General features: G+C 39.6%; 2 protein-coding genes across 2 annotated transcripts in view; one reads left to right on the top strand and one right to left on the bottom strand.

Annotated features, from left to right (window-relative positions):
- Atg14 (autophagy related protein 14) overlaps positions 1-19,809 on the bottom strand; it is a 65,242-nt gene that overhangs the window by 43,194 nt on the left and 2,239 nt on the right. The window lies entirely within an intron of this gene.
- LOC145985157 (uncharacterized) lies at positions 1,980-4,457 on the top strand. Its single transcript, XM_083118834.1, has one exon. It carries the CDS (start codon positions 2,076-2,078, stop codon positions 2,898-2,900), a length of 825 nt encoding a protein of 274 aa, XP_082974960.1. The 5' UTR covers positions 1,980-2,075; the 3' UTR covers positions 2,901-4,457.

Raw genomic sequence — 19,809 nt, 5'->3', positions numbered from 1 at the left:
AATTCATTTATCAAGCATTTTCTGTCTTTCAAAAATAGTTAAGTGCTTGTTTTCCGTTATTAATGTGAAATTGAACGTGTTAAAAAATTCAAATAGTTTGTTCGAACACAAAAGCTTTAGCACCAACTTCTAGCCCCTTTTTGCGTAATTTACGAGGATATAATAACGTCTTTGATACTCCCACTACTAATAGTAATAATAATGTTGGTCCTGTGTTCGAATCCGGCCTGGGCATGGATGTTTGCGAGTATCCATTCATTTTCGCCATCACTCATCCCCATATTCATTAGCCAAAAGAGGCACAAGAAGCGAAGTAAAATAAAGCAAATCAATAATAATAATATAACATTACTAGTATAAACATTATTTTTATTAACATTATTATTATTATTATTGGTACGTTTATTCTGGTACTTGCCCCCCCCCCCCAAGACAAAAAATCGTGGTTGCGCCTCTGGCACAGGTGGCACCATCTGGTGGTAATAAGGCGATGTTTCAAGTTTTGAGATAACATACACTGCGTTTGCTATTGATAATGGCGACATGCTGCATGCAGCTATAGAATTGGCATCTAAAAGGCACTCAACGCCAAGAAATGAAAATAATTATTAATTATGTATAACGTGGATATGCAATTGCATACTATACGTATCCAACAACACATGGAAGTACCTACATACTGTCTAACCTGAATAGTATTTTTCACGAACTTCGTATTATTATTATTTGAGTAGCGGTGGTTCAGTCGATAGGGTGTCTGACAGTCACACGAGAGACCCGGATTCGACTACCACAATGGGTAATTTATCCAGCAAAGTCCCTGCATGGAGTGCCACTGTGGTTCACTCAGCCTCTAATAAATTGGTACCTTGGGGGGGGGGGGGCGGGGCGTGGTGTTCATCACACCACCTCCACAAATAACTGGTCACATCACACTCCCCCACCGCTCATATATCTACAATGCACCATGCAGTGTGCAGGGAGTAGTTTTACCTTTTTAATAGTATTGTTCGCTTCCCATTTTATCCAATATGAGAACAAGTGCTCGTTAATTAGTAAAGTAATTAGAAAATAGATTACTATAACACAGGGAAGTGCCGATATAAAATTACAATGTTCCATGAAGACCCACAGAATGGTTCACTCACCTTGGCGTGCCCAAGGGGGGGGGGTTGGTGGGTTTATAACCCCCCCCCCTTTGGCCCAGTATTCCAAAAAAATGAACGTCAAAGGTAAGAAAATATGACAAAATGAGAGCTGACTACCAAGAAAAGTATACAAAACCACTCCCTTTCGAAAATCCTGATGACGCCACCGACCGGGGGTTAAACGTTCTATTGAGACTTTTCTTTAGTTCGGTATAGGGTCTATGTTGTGTGGCTCCGCTGCAGAAGGGTAGTGACGAATAAGCTCCGACCGACGAATTTGTGTTTTATCCGTAAAATTCTTGCTAACAAAATGAAGGAAGTAACGTTTTCTTCTTCCTGGTGTTATTTTTGACTTTTTAGTATATTAAATTTATCACATTAACTATGCTGTCCTTTGGCTTTACGTCCTTGGAGTCGGATACCAGTCAATACTAGTTAGTTCCTGCCTTCCCGTAACATATGAGGATAAAAGAAAAGGTGATTCAGCTAGAGAAAGTTGGAAAAAAAAATCGTGGCTTCGACGCGCTTTGCTCAAACTTGTTTTACGATTATGCCATTTCGAATGGTGAGTCAGACATTTCTGCAAAAGTCTACGCTTCTCTTGCAAACTCCACCCACCTGCATTTCTCTCTCTTTCGAAGAAAGGAGAAATACGCATTAATCTTCGTTCGTACCGACAAGGAAGACAGTCTTCGTTTTATTGCATACTATTAACCCTTTGCCATCTTGTTCTTCGTGATTCTTCTCACGCTGCCCCGAGGCACGCAAGCGCCAAACAATGAATGGGTCAGGTAAGGAAACTTCCAGGTCGTGGACAACAGAAAGAACCAGTTCCTGTCGTGATCTCATCAGAGAAGCCACTCTTGCTAACTCGGAGCTAGGTGACTCACAAGTGTTCTGGTCTCGAAACCGAGCCAGTGCTGTAGAATGTTGCTCACCGTTGTTGTGTTTACCGTCAGCTTGTGCCTACAGCTCGGCTGTCATGCATCAGCGCTCTACAACGTCACGACTCGAGCTCCCAACACCAGTAGCTCGGTCAGCTATGGAGGCCTTCGCAACGACTCGGTAATATTTCACGAAAGTACAACAGCAGCAACATCGGCGCCGCGGAAGTGCAACGGCGAACTCTTGGAGATTTGGTGGCCTCCGACGATGAAATGCGAGCAGCTTACGGATCGTGGTCCCTGTGGGGAAGGGGAATGGCTCATCTTGAATCCAGGAACGCGGGAACCGACGTGCAAGAAACGGCCTTGCCCTTACGACAAACTGCTGAGCGGTGGGCAGTGCAAAGGATATCGTGACCCACGTGCATGCCCCGATGGGATGCAGTTGTACCAGTTCGAGTTCGAGGAAGCGAGCTGCGACTGTCGTCCTGGTTTGGTGTACTGGTTACGGGAGCGGAAGTGTTATCCGGTTTATCGCCAAGGTCCTTGTAAGAATGGGCAGCTGCTAATCCTAGAGTCAAATTCCGCTAACGTACGTTGCGCAAGGAACCCGTGCCGAAGAGGGTTCGTGACGGCCCGAGGTGGGTGCCACAAACTGAAGGAGCCTGGTCCGTGCGAGAGCGGGGTGCTCGACGTCAACGAGGAGACACTGCAGGTAGACTGTGTGCAGGATATTCATTTCAACTACTTGATCGACGCGCCACTCAGAAGCTGCCCGCCTGGTTCTCGCCGCGACATAATCGGACTTTGCCGTCAACTGTTCGAGGTGATTGAAGATGATGACGAAAGTCCCTTTGGTTTCGCTTGAAGGGATGAGTGACCTTCCGTGGTTGTGGACATTGTTATCTTTCCAAGAGATCGTGCGCAGTCATACTGTTACGTAACTGATCATGCAAGACAAGTGCCCTGAAGAAAGTGAGTATTAAGTGGAATACCTGTGGAAGTGATGAGTGAACTTCTCAAAACTGGTTAATTGTACTGTCCATCAGCATTTTTTTAATTCATCGAAGAGAAGAAGACACATTTGATCTTCCACTATGTAGACAGACAGACCAAAGAAGTCTACAAATACGCATAAGTAGAGGTGTGGGTGTATTGCCTAAGGTGAAATTTATTCGGCCATGGGAGATTATCACGAGAAACTAGAATTACTTACACATGTTAGTAATCGAAAATCCTGATAGAAAAAATCGATTGTGTTTTGTTATATCTAAATAGCAACTAATAACTTTGCCCCCCAGAATACAAATACAAAAAATAGTAATAACTTTTACTTAACATTCTAAATAGAATTATCTTTCTGTATAAACTATTACACTACCACTACTGTTAAAACTTGTACGCATTCTTCGGTTTAAACTTTTGTCTAGCCAAAATTATATGTGCATTAACGTGGAAGATTCTTTCTAATTTTCCCCATATTCCGGCGCTCCTGTTCGCTTAACCTTTTCACCGCCCTTATCTAGGGAATACTTCTGGTGACATCCTGTTCAAATGTTTAAAATTACAGTTTTTGTGTTGAATGTATTGTTAATGACAAGGAAACACAAAATGTTATATTTCAAGTCCTTTCATATGCAAGGAAAAATAGTTTCATGTTCCTTTAATTGATTGATTGGGTTTATTTTACTTCGCTTTTCTGCCACATTTGGCAGATGATGAGGATGGATGATGAAGAGACACTCGCAAAGATATGCGAATGCCGGGACGCTCTTAGCGTCGTAGCGGGCTGTGCCAACAACTCTGGCACGGAGGTTGGCATTGCTAATTTGTTTATTGACTTAAGTAGATAGGTGGTCGAGTGCGACTGACTTTCAATTTCGCCACCGCAGTTCCCAGGTTAAAATCCCAGCGTGCGCATATCTTTGCGAGAATCTCTTAATCAATTTAATTATGTCATCACTCATTCTCATAATCGCGATTGCCAAAAGTAGAACAAAAGCAATGCTAAATAACAAAAATACAAAGTATACGGAACATGATAATTCACGTGATACCGAGTGCTTCCTCGAAATGGTAAACGAACAGACCAATGACCGAAATTTATATCGTGGTGAGATGACACTTGACAAGTTTCTCATTGAAAATGAAACAAAAATGAGAAATTTGGTAATTGCAAGAATAAATGTGAAACACTCACGCCTCTACTTGTAAGGATGCAACTTCTGGTTAGTGCAAAATTAGTACTATTGGGTTAAATGTATGGATAATTGTTCTCTTCCCGAACCAGAACATTTTAAACACTAAGTCTTGTGTGAAAGTTGTAACTTCACAGCAGTTTACTAGAAATATGAAAGGAAGGAAACACTTTACGAAGAAAACAAAACATTCCAGTGATATTTGTGTGTGCACAGGGAAGAAGTCATGCCTGTAGTATAATTTAAAAATAGAATATAATTAAATTATATCTACAAAATGTAAACATAAATTTGAGTAATTATTTTTAAGCAAGGTTATGGTAAAGTTCATTTTGTGCACAGAGGCTATTTAAGATAGGATCCACTAGCATGTAGGATAGTGGCGGCGACCCTCTCAGCAGCCCGCAGAAGTGAATAAGTTTATACAGTTTACTTTACTTGCCTCTGTCTTGACAGTCTCGAGTTGTAAATGCCGTCTCGTCTCGATATAGTATAAACAACACATAACGGCACAATCCTTCAATGGGCGAGGAGGCCATTAAGCTAAACAACTTCTTAAACAAGGACATATTCAGGGAAGGATGGCAGGGGCCCGGACACTTTCCCGAAAGACTTACCAAGTACTAAAATCAAATACGAAAATATACTTGCATCGCATTTGAATGACAGTACCCAAGATGATTTATGGACATGCATAAAATATTACTCTGAAACTATTTTCCTTAACTGGACCTAACATCATTTTTTTATAGTCAATAAATATTCAATTCTTTATTTTTTGGCAATTATTTCCTTACCAGGACGCTAAATTTTTACACCAATTTTAGCGATCCTAACTACACATCACATAAGCTAGGTAATGAATACGTGCTGTTATATCTCTATTCATTTACCGTCTTTTCACCCATTCACGCAGTAACATTACAACATTAATTTACGTATTAGTATAAACAAGCCTATAAATTATATAACGTATTAACTTAAATACTTTTTGTTTGAATTATTTCTGAGACACTTGATTCGTACCCCCTTTTCCCCGCCCCGAAATATATTAATGTATAGAAGCATGCCTGTTGTCCACAAGTTTTTTTTTCTGTTTAAAGCTTCGTTTGTACGCAAGGTATCCTACAAAACGGAATTTATTGATTATATGCAACCACACGGCATAGGTTCATAATTGCTACTAATGAATTGAATTTGCAATTACTATAAATACTACATAATGACTTCGTCATTGCTGCCAACTCAGCTCTTTTGGGCCCATTCTGCATTTCTGCTATTATCAAGAAAATTCACATGTAATCTCGGGCCTTAATTATGGTGTTGAAAGCATCTGTTTGCCACTTGCTTGCATGTAAGGTCCAAGAATACAGCTTTTCTCATAACGTTCGCTTGACGCTGTTTCCTTAGTTCTACTTCAGTGTTCACATTTGAAGGTCCAGTGCAGTCTCGTTTTGGCAACACTACAACAGAGGAAATGTTAGTCCACTTTGATATTGGAGAGAGTGACAATTGCCTAAAAATATTAGTTGAATTCCAGAACAACTTTAGTGCGACCTGAATATTTCTGTCACTGAGTACCCTCCAAAACCACGGGCTACACCCAATCTCAAAAACAAGTCGAGGACATCCAAGGAATTTGCATCAAGGTTACATTCGCTATGGAACATAGTCACTGTATAAATATTCGCGAGGCAAGGTCTCCTCATTCAATACGATTTCACTCGTATTTCCTGCCGATTGTAGTTTCTTTGTTGTTGTTGCTGTTGTTTACAGTTCAATTAGTATAGAATAGGTTACATTTCAACCTAAATTATTACTTGATGATTGAGTGACTGAGTTTTCAGGCCACTTTTATGCACATATAGGCTAATTGGGACTGAACCTACAGTTTAAAGTGGGATCCGAACCACTATGTGCCTTCACCGGGTATCGAACCTGGGACCCCTTCATTACAAGGGAATGGCGTTACTGCTAGGGCATCGGGAGGCCGACACTCTTCCCAAATCACAGAGATACCAATACCAATGCTCTGAAATTGTAACAATATCAAGTTGTTCAAAGACATTAATATTGACGTGTCCAGTGTTCCACTGCAATTATATTGAGATCTGCTTTAATATATTCAACAATTCCATCCGAGTATCAGAATATCATCACCAAATCAATATTTTCACACAATACTGGTGTAAAATAAATGAAAAATTAGAATATTTCATAATATCCAGGATAATTAGACTGCGCGAATTGAGAAATACTCCTGCTCTGGAAAAGTACTGGCATTGAATCGATGAAAACAGCAGCGTAACTTGAGGCGGAGGGGGAGGTTTGATCGTTATGTCCCAGGAGGTTAACAAAAATATTCTTAAATTGAAATTTTAATAAACCTGAGAATTTTGGGGTGCGAGTACAATCTTTCCCTTTCCAAGTTACACCTGTGGATGAATAAGTTCTAAATTATACTTTCCAATATCCACGAGTCACAGTTACAGTTACTGTACAAAATAATTAAGTTATTGTTACAGCTATTTAATTCCAGATACGTTGTTCTTTGTATAATATTCTTATATAAACTGCATGTGGATTGTTCTTTTTTTCACTGGACATAAAAAGTATAATTTATTTTTTTCGCCCTTGGAAAAAGAGTTGCAGCCTGTTATAAGCGTGTAGAGTCCAGCGCAGATAATTCTGCCGTGCGATGCGCGAAACAACTAAAGAAGCAGTGTTACTAATGGAGCAGATAGAAAAATCGCTGCAGTGCGCCGATGCACAGCTGTTACGTACAACAATAAAATTAGAGAATTCAGGTCTATATAACGTTGAGTTTTAAACGTCATGCATTATACCAGGACTAGGATTAATATGTACTAACAAGTGGCTTTGTATGTAGCTACATACATATGGACTAAAAATTCGCAAAATATGAACTAACACATAAGTAAAATTACCAAAAATGCTGCAAAGAAGACTTCTTCATACGATTCCTTATTTGAGTGATTTCAAACAAAATAAAAAAATATATATATATTATTTTTCATTGCATTAATGCACTGGTGGCGTTCTAACTTTTCACTCCCAAAACCCGTATACACTGGTATGGAACTGCAACGGCAGATAATAACATGCCAACGTGTTAAACCGCTACAATTACACCATAACACTCCTCCTCAAGCAGTATTATTATTTCCTCTCTGAGATCGGCGACAGTCGGTTGCCTTTGTTGTACATTTACAAAGGATGCCGGCTTCCACAACAATAACAAGTACATATACTGCCACTAGACGATAAGCTGCGCGGCTTTTTCTTTTGTTATGAACCAGGGCCGGCGCTAGTCATTTTGCCTCCCTGGGAGGTGGCGGCAGATGCCGCTCTATTTCGACCCCCCCCCCCCGGTCATTACGCAGCAACGGAAAATTGAAAATCAATATATTCCTAACTAAAACATCAAAATATAAAATAAATAATGAGACTTCTTATGCTATTTCAATACTATTCAGCGCAAAAGAATATCTCGCTCGATCACAGTTTTCAATAGGCTTATTTTTTTCTTCTCTTCAAATTTTGCCGCTCTGGGCGATGGCACGGTTCGCCCTCCCCTTCCGCCGGCCCTGCTATGAACTTGGTCACCCATCAAAGCATGGCAATTTTAACAGAAAACAATATGTATCGCATTAAGCAGCAAAAATGACAGCCTCCTCTATGCAATTTCTACAAGAACACGTGCCGGAGCCAGAGTTGAAATGATGTTGGAGCCACATAATTTATTTATTTTGAATAATTCCAAAATTATGAAATATGTACAATTTGTGAATTAAACCTGGCTTCCTCCTTCATGAACTCGTGCACGTTGCTTAGAATTTCCCGAGCTTGGCTATGCAAGGTTTTTGATTTCAACTTCGACAGAACTGGAGGCATTATGGAATTTAACGTTCATTAGCAAACACACACGCAATACACGCACACAACGTCAAACCGGTCAAATACTTAGTATAAAATAAAAATATGGTGCTCCCAATCCAACAAAACTCACCGCCACTTTACCTGCCCTTTTCCTTCCGTGACAGAAATAGTGCTTCATTATTACAGTTGGCAACACTAGTTACTAGCTAGCCAATGAACATGCACTGCATAAAAGAAGCAACCACTACGCCGTGCTATATTGCCACATTACCGTCCCTGCCGAACGGTGGGAACCGCGAGCTGGAGCGCTATTCAATTGTTTTCAATGATGTTTGCGCGAGTGTGTCCAGGTATGGAATGACAATATGGCAACAATAGCGAAGGTTTTCGAGCAGGGTAGAACACGTGATGCTAAGAGAGAGGGAGACGAAACGAAAATTCGTTTCTACGCAACGGCAAAATTATGTGTGATGCACTCTACTACACAAGGGCCAGAGTTGAAACGTCGCGGACCTTCCAACACTTCTGAAGATGTTGCATTACTTCGTTAGAGAAGTGCATCCCTCACCTCTTTACCTATAATTACTATCAGATCTAAATTCACTTTCCAGCATCAAGAATATTTGTAATAATCTTGCGTCAATGTGAGAATTAGCACACTTACTTTCTTTTGAGTAGTGTTTCCACTCAATTCTGGCTGGTAACCACTTAGGTGCTTCACATAATACTTAATTCAATGAAAAAAAATAATACTTCTTACCGATCAAAACTTGCACTCGGATCCACAGATAACGATGATCTGTCTGTCTCTCCTATTTGGAACCTCTTTTGACACGTTCAATGCATTTACGGCCCCAGGAAAACGGAGACTTGTTATTTTCTAATATTAAGAAATTCAAACGGTTAAATTTCTCATGCCAGTAGTGTAGTAAGTAAACTGCGCAACTTTAAAAAAAAGAAGAAACGGTTGCAATTGGACGCCTATCTCAAGTTGCAGGTCACCGAATTTTATAATTATATAAAACAAGCAAAAGGAAGCGCTTAAGATCTCATTACTCAAAGCAATTCGTGTTCCCCTACATCGGGGTGCCTACGAGTTTGTTTTTAAGTCCACTTTATGCACGGGAAGACTAATCGGGTCTGGACCTACAATTTAAAGTGGAACCCGAACCACTATGCGCCTTCACAGGACCTCTTGATTACAAGGCGACGACGTTACCACTACGCCATCTGGGAAATGACACAATCATAAGTAAATCCTGTAATACCAAAAATTGCCTTTTCAACAATTAGTGCCTTAACACGTTAACAAGAGCCCTACCTAGAGGGGACGGGCACCTCCCCTTGAGAACTTACTCTGACACCACCCTCCTTAATACAGAGCACATTCCTCCCTGGAATTCTTCCTAATCTTTACAATTACAGTAAAACTTCTGAATAACGGACAGGTCTGGGGAAAAAAATAATGTTCGTTATTCAGAAAAAAGTGTAGGATGTTACACAATAGGTTAAGAATATTACAGTGCGTACTTTACGAACATAATGTTTTTTTTTCCTACATTCAAGACTGTACTACATACAGTGAATTTAAATTTACTAAAGTATCCCTACTACTAACATTACAAATTTCAAAAAATAAAATACGTAGCAGAAGTGGCACTCACTTCAAGATAACCACAAAGAATACTGTCTACTCCTGTCTACTGTCTGTTCTTTTAAAAAGAAATACATTCGGTGTAACATGAAACAATGCGCGCTAGTTCGAAATACTGGCCATTGTTGTGTTGAATTCCAGGAATTGCGACCGTTTTATTTCAGGCTGTTTATTGAGAAGTAGTGTTGCCCACGAGACGAGACTTCGGCCTGTCTCGTCTCGAAAATATTCGTTTGTCTCATGACACCTGGTCAATCTCGTCTCGTCTCGAATTTTTAAAAGTCTGTCCCGTCTCGTCCCGTGGACAACACTATTGAGAAGTAATATTGCCATTAAACCCCATGTATTTCTGCCGGGAATTTAAAAATGTCCGTAATTTAGTGTGTCCGCTATTCAGAGGTGTCCGTTAGGAGAAGTTTTACTGTATAACCTATACTGCTATAGGAATGTAACAAAGACACTTATTGATTTAGTGATGTGTAAGGATGTGTCTAATCCCATAATATCGTATCAGGATTGGAAAAAAAAATCTCCTCTAGATCCAAACTTCAGGAAATGACTTCCTGACATTCGGGATCTCGAACAGCTCGAACATTTTGAATTGTCCTGTATTTGCTATCATCTCTGAAATCAATAAACATACAAGTAGAGAGCCACCAACAGCTTTACGTCATCTTCAATGTGAGTAGCACGTAACAAACTCGATAAAAATTCATTCTCCCTCAAGAAATAACCCGTATTTTACTGCTTGCATGCCTTATAGTTGCTCATGTGATCTACAGGATTCAACGTCGACCCACAATGCCAAAACGGAAGGTTTCAAATTCGAATCTCAGCATGGGCATCAAATTATGATGCATCTTCATCATAGCCAAAAGTGGTAGAAAATCGTAACAAAACAAGAAAACACATTTTTTGTACAAAGGGAGCAACAGATCCAACCGTTGTCACAGTAAGTTGTGTGATTATGACTTCTTCTCTGGGGGTGGGGTACGAAGAACACCACGATTCAATGCTTGGCTTGACAGCACAAAGCTTCTTGCCATCTACCCCATCCCACTCATCCTGCCATATGCCATAAAGGGACGAATGAAATGAAAGTGAATGTCAAAAATACATTACAGAAATTCATACTGGACTGATGTAGAGGTTTTTGTATGAAGAACACCAGAATGTCAAACTCTCATCAAGGTTACTGGGGACAGCATAATTTTGAGGAAATAAATCCTCCACTGACCTTTCCTAGAAAGAATCCTGCACACTGCCTTACCTACCGGGTGGCCAGAATTAAAGTTACCCAACTCAGAGATCTCTGTAGCCTGTTTGAGGCATCGTATAACTCTGAAATTTGGTGAATCCACTATGCAGACCATGGGGAAGAGGATGGCGATAAAAAGTTCAATTTTCCGCCACCAGGTTGAGATGTGGCGCTGTACTTCCATGATGGGTTGTAGTAATAACGTAAGCTCGCGCACTAGTCTCAGAATATCGGGAAGAAGAGGTTCTATCCGCCATTGCAACAGCCACTTCGGTGACAACTTCTTCTGCAACCGGCCGGCGGCCCCTTCCTTCTGCAACACACAGATCTCCAGTCATCTAACTTTTCTATACTCCAGTCTCTTCAAATTTCATCATCTTTCTTAAACCATGCATCGCCATGGGCCCCTTTCGAAGTCCTTTCGCATGACGATAACCTTGCAGTGCAGCTGCACTATTACTACCGTTCTGATAAAACAACTTCACCAGCAATTCACGTTCTTTTTTTATTTAATGGCATGGTGATCACTTCCGAACTTTTGTTCAGCACTCACGTTAAGTGATTTAGCCAAGTTATTAATTAGAAAGACATTTGTTAGTGGCTGGAAGTTGCGAGAAAATAATCTCTCGTTTATTGCAAGGTAAAGGCAAATCCATAACTAATTGGAGCAGTTTACGTCATTACAACCCATCATGGAAGTACAGCGCCACATTTCAACCTGATGGTGGAAAATTTAACTTCTTTTAAAAAAAATGTATCGCCATCCTCTTCCCCATGGTCTGCATAGTGGATCCACCAAATTTCAGAATTCTATGATGCCTCAAACAGGCTACAGAGAGTTCTGAGTTGGATAACTTTAATTCTGGCCACCCGGTATTATGGCTTTACCTTTATTTAAAACTGTGCACTTAACTGCAGTTATGAAATAATTGAAACACACCATAACAGGTAATGATAAAATTCAAGAGGCAATGCATGAGGCAAATTTGTTTTTCAGGATAGGGTGTAAGTTGTAGGAATTTCAGATTTTTCCAAGGCGGACATTCTAATCCTGATTACTATTACAAAATGATATAGTAATACCAATATGCCAATCAATGGATGCCATTTCTACAATACAACATTATTTATTTATTAAACACTACAGGCAAATGCCCAGTTACAGTGTTTTGAGGTTAACTGAGTTCAGTTCACATACATATTGACAAAACAAGTGATAAAGAATTGGAAAGAGAAAACAAAGACAATGAGAAAAGAACTACGTATAAGACGGAACAGAATAATCATTACATAACAACAATATATAATACAAGGGTGGTATATCATAAAGTATACAACATACGTACATTGGTTACAATGATATTATATACAGGTTTCACATAATATGTTTGCTTTTAGGTCTAAATAGATCAATGTCAGGGGTATTATTGGAGACTATATTGTACAACGCGCACATCCTCCTCATGCGATCCGTTTCGGCCATCCTGGTTCTACCGCGTGAAATCTGGAAGAGGTAATTTCTGGGTCTTAATTTTGAGTATGGAACATAAAAGATTATTTTTGCGAGAAGTGCGGAGGAGTCTATTTTTCCATTGACAAGTTTGAAAAAGAAGGTTAATTGGTGCGTCTGTCTTCTTTTTTCAAGGGACGGGACACTCAGCATGTTGCATAAGTTGTCACCCGAAGTGAATTTTGGATAAATGCCATCTAATTTATATACTAAATACCTTAAGAATTTATTTTGGAGTTTCTCTATTTTTTCGATTTCCTTTATAAATAACGGGTCCCAAACGACTGAGGCATATTCAAGTTTTGATCTGACAAGTGTATAGTAAAGTAGCAAAAAGGTTTCTTTTTTCTTAAACTGGTTACCCATTCTCATCACAAATCCTAGGTTCCTGTGCACTTCACTGAGGATGCACACAGTGTGTGTCTGGAAGTTTAAAACTTTGTCAAATGATTCCAAAATCAGTTACAATATTCTCTTTTAGGATTTCTACGTCGGTAAAGTTATATGAGTATTGGATGGGATGTTTGTTATGTGTGAATGATACTACTTTGCATTTCTTGAGATTAATCTTGTTGCTTTTCCACCAATCAAGTACTTCGTTAAGTTCGTCTTGTAATTTCGTGCAGTCGTGATCGCTTTTAATTTGTTTAAAAAGATTAATTTTTCGGAGTTTTTCAGTGCGTCTGGTAAATCGTTAATGAAAATCAAGTACAGCAGGGGGCCTAGGTTCGAACCTTGGGGGACACCGGAGCTGGCTATGTAATAGGAGGACCTTAGTCCTTGGTGCATGACATATTGTCATCTATTCTGTAAATATTAAGCAAGTAGTTTTATATTTTGTGGGGAGAGGCAGATGTAGGCTAGTTTCTGAATTAAAGTATCGTGGTGTACCGTGTCGAAGGCATTTGAGAAGTCCGTGTATATTACATCGACTTGTCCTTTATCGTCAATAGTTGACGCAACATAATTTGTTAATTCGACGAGATTAGTCACAGTTGAACGGTTTTGTACAAATCCATGCTTGTGTGGAGAAAGGATAGGTTTGACATGTGAGTAAATATGATTATAAATTACTTGCTCAAAGAGTTTAGCTGGAGCAGACAGTTTCGCGATTGGTCTGTAGTTACTTATCTGCTGTTTTGGGGATTGGACAAATCTCAGTCGTTTTCCAACTTGCGGGGAATTTTTCTGTTTTCAAGATTAAATCAAAGAGGGTGTGGAGAGGGAACTTCAGCATCTCTGACCAACCTTTAATAACGTGGGGGGGGGGGGGGGGCGATTTGGTCCGGTCCAGCTGCCCTTTTTGGTTTGAGTTTCTTGATGGCTTTTTAGATTTCTTTTAGGGAGATTTCTGGGATGCTTAAGAGACTAAGTTGGGATTTCGGGAGCACGTTCGTACGTGTGGTTTCGTAAGAGGATGGTTCCGCGGGAAAGACATGTTCGAAATATGTAGCATAAAGATTCTGGATATTATTATTACTAATAGGTTCACCATTGAGTTTGGTTGGTTGGGCTGGTGGATTCTTCCTTTGATTCTTAATTAAAGACCAAAATAGATTTGGGTCGCGAGTCAGATTAGCTTCGCAGCTGTTAAGGTAAGTTGGTAAGCTTTGTTTATTTCCACTTTTAATTTCGATCTTAGGGCTTTAAAGTTAGCTTCATGATACCCTACATTCCCTTGTTTTTGTTTCCATTTTTTATGATGGTGTGACTTGATCTTTATACCTTTTATAATATCTAGTGTGAACCAACATGGGTACTGATTAGAATAAGTTGAGTGGGAGAATGGGACGCATTCATCAAATATACACTTAATTATTTCATAAAATTTGTCAAAAGCAAGATCGATATCATTGTATTTATGTAATTGTTCCCAGTTAGCTGATTTAAATTTGTGAAACATAATGACGAAATCAGCTTTCTTAAAATTGTATCGCTTAATACTCGAGTTTGATGTTTTATGCTTAGGTTTGGGGCGTGGTATATTTATTCTTAGGGGTGGGTGGTGAGTATCTTCCGGCACCAGTGCATCCTGCCGGAGTATCTTTACATTCTCTATATTTGTTAGGACTAAATCTAGGGTTTTACCGTTGGAATTTTGTATAGTATTTAAGTGTTTAGATCATTAAAATCAATAAAGTACTTCAATTCACGACAGTGGGAACCTAACATGAGGAGGTCGTTAGTAGGATGAGTTATGTCAGGGATGTTAAAGTCGCCAGCGATGAGCAATGGGGCCCCTAGAGGACAATGTGCGGCTATGTGGGAGAACAAAGTTTCATATACTGGTAGGGGTGATCACGGTTGGATGTATATTACAGAAATATAGATGGTATGTTCCGGTTTTAATTTTATAATTACAAGGTGCTGTGCTTTAACTCCGACTGCAGGATGGCATGGGTTCGAGTCTCCTGGGTTCAGTCTCTGGGTTTTCAGCCTGTGTATAGGACCGGTGGCAACCCACCATCATGAAAAAATTGGGGAGCTACAAGTGAGTAGCGTAACCTGGTCTCAGAAATCTTTTATAACGGCTGAGGATTTGACCTGCTGACCTCATGTCACCCCATTACCGATTGAAGATCTCCACACCTAATAGGTAGGATTGTGGGAGGGAGACTGGCAGTCGGGAGATAGGACAAGGACCTTCCAGGGCTGTCGAGCCATGGTTTAAGTTAAGTTTTTCTACAATATAGCTAATGTTGATTAAGAGAACAGAGGAAAATAATTTTGCTAATTTATCTTTCATGACCTACTGAGGAAGATATTTGAACCGGTAAAAGTTGGAACTCTGCTGAACTCTACCAAAAGTATAATTACATAGATATGAAAATAAAAATGGGTAAGACATGGAACTTGAATTCTATGGTAGGATATGGGAGGAAAAGATGTTTGAAGATCCACCTATTAACACAAATGGGAAGCATATGGCAGGGAGCAAAACAACTGCTTAAGTTGGACAACTCGAAGGAAGAGGTGAAGGAAAAGAAAGAATGAAGAGTAGGGCTGAGCCACATAGGCTTGCATAGGGGGGCAAAAGCCTTGATGAAAGTTCAGTCTGGAAAGAAAAATCTCATTTTATCTCACTCTTTTAGTTTTAAATGCATTCATGGGTGTATATATATATATATATATATATATATATATATATATATATATATATATATAATATTGGACAAAATAATGGAAACACCTGGGGAAGTCGGAACATCATGTATTAATACAGTGTTGGGCCACCTTTAGCATGCAATACAGCTTGAATTCGGGACGGAATAGACCGATACAAGTCCTGAATGGTGGTGAGCCATTCTTCATGAAGCATAGCCTCCAGCTCAGGTAGAGACGAAAGAGTTGGAAATGGACGACGAACCCTGGTTTCTAAAACAGTCCACAGAAGCTCGATGATATTCAGGCCTGGGGACTGGGCGGGCCAAGGAAGATGTTGAACCTCATCAACATACTCTGGAAACCACTCTTGAACAGTGCCAGCAGTATGTCATCCTGAAAGATTGTATTCTTGTCTGGAAATAAGGTTTGCACCATAGGGTGGACCTGGTTACCCAAGAGTTCTCTATACACTGCTACTGTGACCCGACTGTGTAATGTGACAAGGGGGATGTCGAATACCATGATATAGCACCCCAGACCATAATAGAGACAGTCCACATCGTATGCTGCCGAGGGTGTTCACCATACAAACACGTGTCCAGTGGCGGGGAAGATGGTAAAGGTGGACTCGTCTGACCAAATGACATGTTTCCAGTCTTCCAACGTCCAAGTTTTGTGGTCATTTCACCATGCACGTCTCCTTCGAGCAGTCGTGTCAGTTATTAGTAGCTTGGCAATAGCAACATGCCCATGGATACCCATTTGATGCAGTTCCCGCCTCACTATTTTGCATGACACTGGGGTGTTTAGGTGCTGATTAAGTTGGTGACCGTTGTTTTCTTCTGCGATGTCACAATACGCTCGCTTCAAGGCCCGGCAATTCTTCTCTTGCAAGTTTGACTTTCAACCACAATTGTGCTTAGAAGACCCTGTTTTACCGTGCAATGTGTATGCGGTCATGACTTTCGAGAACGTGCCTCATGTTACACTGCATAACGTCGCTGTTTTGCTCACAGATGCTCCAGCGAAATGGGCACCAACAATTCAACCTCTTTCAAACTCCGTCAGGTTGGACATACTGGTCACTCATCACACCTGCACTACGTCCACTACCATACTGCCTCACTCTACTGTCAGTGTGCAGTCCATACTACCTGCAACAAACACAACAAGGTTGATTTCCGCCGTGCTCAGTGTTATCAGGCATATTGAAAATATGTCTCATTTCCAACTCGTGTTTCCATTATTTTGTCCAATACCTGTATGTATATAACATATTATTTAAAAACATTACATAATCAATTCATCCGCCCCATAACAAACCAAATGCGAAAATGATATAAATTGTCTTTGAAATGTGCATGCTCCTTTTCATCCAAACTAAACTGGAATTGTCCACAATGCATTACAGAAAAGAAAGAAATTGCGAACGAAGCGAGCAAGAAATTCAAAACAATATTGATTTAATAGCATGCAAAAAAAATCATGGGATACCATGGCATTCTCATTTACAACGTTTGGCATAGAGGGACAACTCTCGCAGCCCCCTAGCTACTACTGCCCTGAACTTGACAAGACTGTAAGAAAATTTTACGAAGTGAATTTTTATTTGTATAAAATTTGAAGTCGAGAGGCAATTGCCCCTCTGTGCTCCCGGCCGTCTGGAAGAAATAACACAAGAAGGACGTGAAAACTAATTCCATCTTCAGTATTCTTTACTCCTGCTACTCTTAGATTCTGCTAGACTTGCATTCTTTCACTTCAATGTTTGCCCCCTAGAATTGATTTCCGTCCAAGGTTGGGAAGGCAATGCACCCTGCCCCCTTGTGGTTGTGCCACTGAACGCCCTTCTCCCGAAGTTGGTTCGAACTTTCATAGGCTTGACAATACTTCATTTTCTTTAAGAGTATAATATTGTTAATAACAGCAATGATTTCCTCTACACTAAATTTCTAAGTGAAAGCAAATAATATAGGGGCATGGAATGTCTGGAAGGGGGGGGGGGGGAGAAAGGCCACAACTCCCCCTTCGAAAACGAATGTCAACCTAAAAGTATATATTTTGCATGTATAATTTGATTTCAGTCATAGTCATTTACATTAATTATTATGCGATAATTTCAATTTGAAGAGGTGTTTTTTGAGGGGACAACACTATTATCAGGGTAATATGCCCCATGGAAAAATACCTTGTTTGTCCCTTCGTGGAAAACAAATATGCGAACGTCCGTGATTAGGACCCCCCCCTTGCCCACACCTATGCTGAGCCAATACTGACATCGGTTGTAATTTATTTACTGATACCTGCCGATACTTTTATAGAATTTTGAAATTATGGAAATTATGCAAAATTCGATGTTTCTTTATTTTGCAAGTTTTTTGTGAACAAACTGAATTTTTGTGTTAAAGTAACATATAATTTAATATTATGATGGAATTCTCAAATATTTAAAGCAGAAATCTTAATATATTGACACATAAAATTAGAGTGGAGTACTTAAATATTAATATTAATCTATAAATTTTGAAGAAATTTAAATTATTACAATTTTCAAGTATCGGTATTGGTGGGAATCAGTGAGAGTACCGGTATCGATTCAATCCTAATGAAGAGGAAAAATACATTAGTCCAAGCTCAAGGTGGACTGCACCATTATGGATGATGATGACCTATTTTACAGTTAATGCTGAGAATATTGCAAGGTCTTTCTGAGCAGTAGAGTGCACAGGATTTCAACAAAAAGGGGGGGGGGGAGTTATTTCTAAAACACTGTTTTTCCAAATTCACATTACCAGTGTTCTATTATATTATGTAAACAATAGAACGAAATTGCTTTCTATTCTTAAGAAATTCTAGGAGCATGTCAACTCTGTTATGAAATACTTGTCTAGTCAACAGTTACTTGTAGATGATAGGTGAGACATTTTAAGTGTGAAGAAAATCTATGAGAACAAGCAAATATATTAAAATAAATTGAATTACTCCAAGTATGGAACTCACCAAAGGAGCTGCGCTGGTCTAGTCGATAGGGTATCAGACTACAATGGGGGAGAGGCAGGTCTGATTCCCAAGGTGGGAATTTTTTCGGTCTTGTCCAGACATAAGTGGCTCCGGTGTTCACCCAGTCTCAAATCATTGCAGGCAACCTGGGGGGGGGGGGGGGCAAAGGTGGCTGGAGCTTGGTGCTGATCACATCACCTCCAAAATCTTGCCACCATTACCGTGGACTACGTGAATCAAATGTTCCGTGCGTTCGATTATGTAACCCCCTGTTAGTGTTGCAACCACGCGGTAGTTTTACAAGATGACGTGTGAGAGGTTTTTTTCTTCCAATTTAATTTTCTGTTTCCCTAACCTAACAGAACCTAACCTAACCTTCCGTGAATGGTTTGTTGATCAATTTTCGCTTAAAAACCTTCTGTGAATTGTTTGTGCGGCATTTTTTGGTTAATAAGTTTGGAAACACTGCATATCAGCTGATGATAGACAACGTGAGTCAAGATTTACCCGCCATATTGTGTGTAACGAAAGCGAATTAGCAATGAACAATAAATACTTGTAATGTCAAAAATTACCCTTTTTCAGTGAAAAAGTAAAATCCCACGTTCAAAAATGTTCCGCTATGCATAACAGGTAAGTAGAAATGTAAACAATTAGGAAATTAACGAGTGAAATGTGTTTTCACTATACCATACTGTTACCCTTTATTTTAATGCTAACAGAGCCAAACCTAACTACGAAAGCATATATTGAACACATTCTTAAGTAATCGCTAAAACTCCGCAATAAATCGAAATCGAAGCATGTTAAAGTTGCATTCGTAGGATGATGAATTTGCAATAAAACAAAAGAAACCTGGGTCCTATTTTGATATTGTCTTGGATATTAAATTCATTTTGAGATATCTGCGGGAAAAATAATGTATCAACACATTCTTGTTTTGCTCTAAAATATCTTGTAACTGTATGCCATCGCTTTCTAACTCCATATTTGCATGTGGGGGGAGGAGGTTTTTATTATTATTATTGGTACCAGTTTCATAGATCGGAGACACATTAAAATCGGATATTTTGTGTTTCGCAAGGTCCGTACTTATCAATTGTGTATTGCGGAACCTAGTTCAAGGTGCCATTATGCATTTTACACGAAAAC

This window comes from Lepisma saccharinum, chromosome 3, assembly GCF_977018435.1.
Source record: "Lepisma saccharinum chromosome 3, izLepSacc3.1, whole genome shotgun sequence".
NCBI lineage: Eukaryota > Metazoa > Arthropoda > Insecta > Zygentoma > Lepismatidae > Lepisma > Lepisma saccharinum.
The sequence above is the reverse complement of the archived record's forward strand: the minus strand, read 5'-3'. Positions and strand labels throughout refer to the sequence as shown.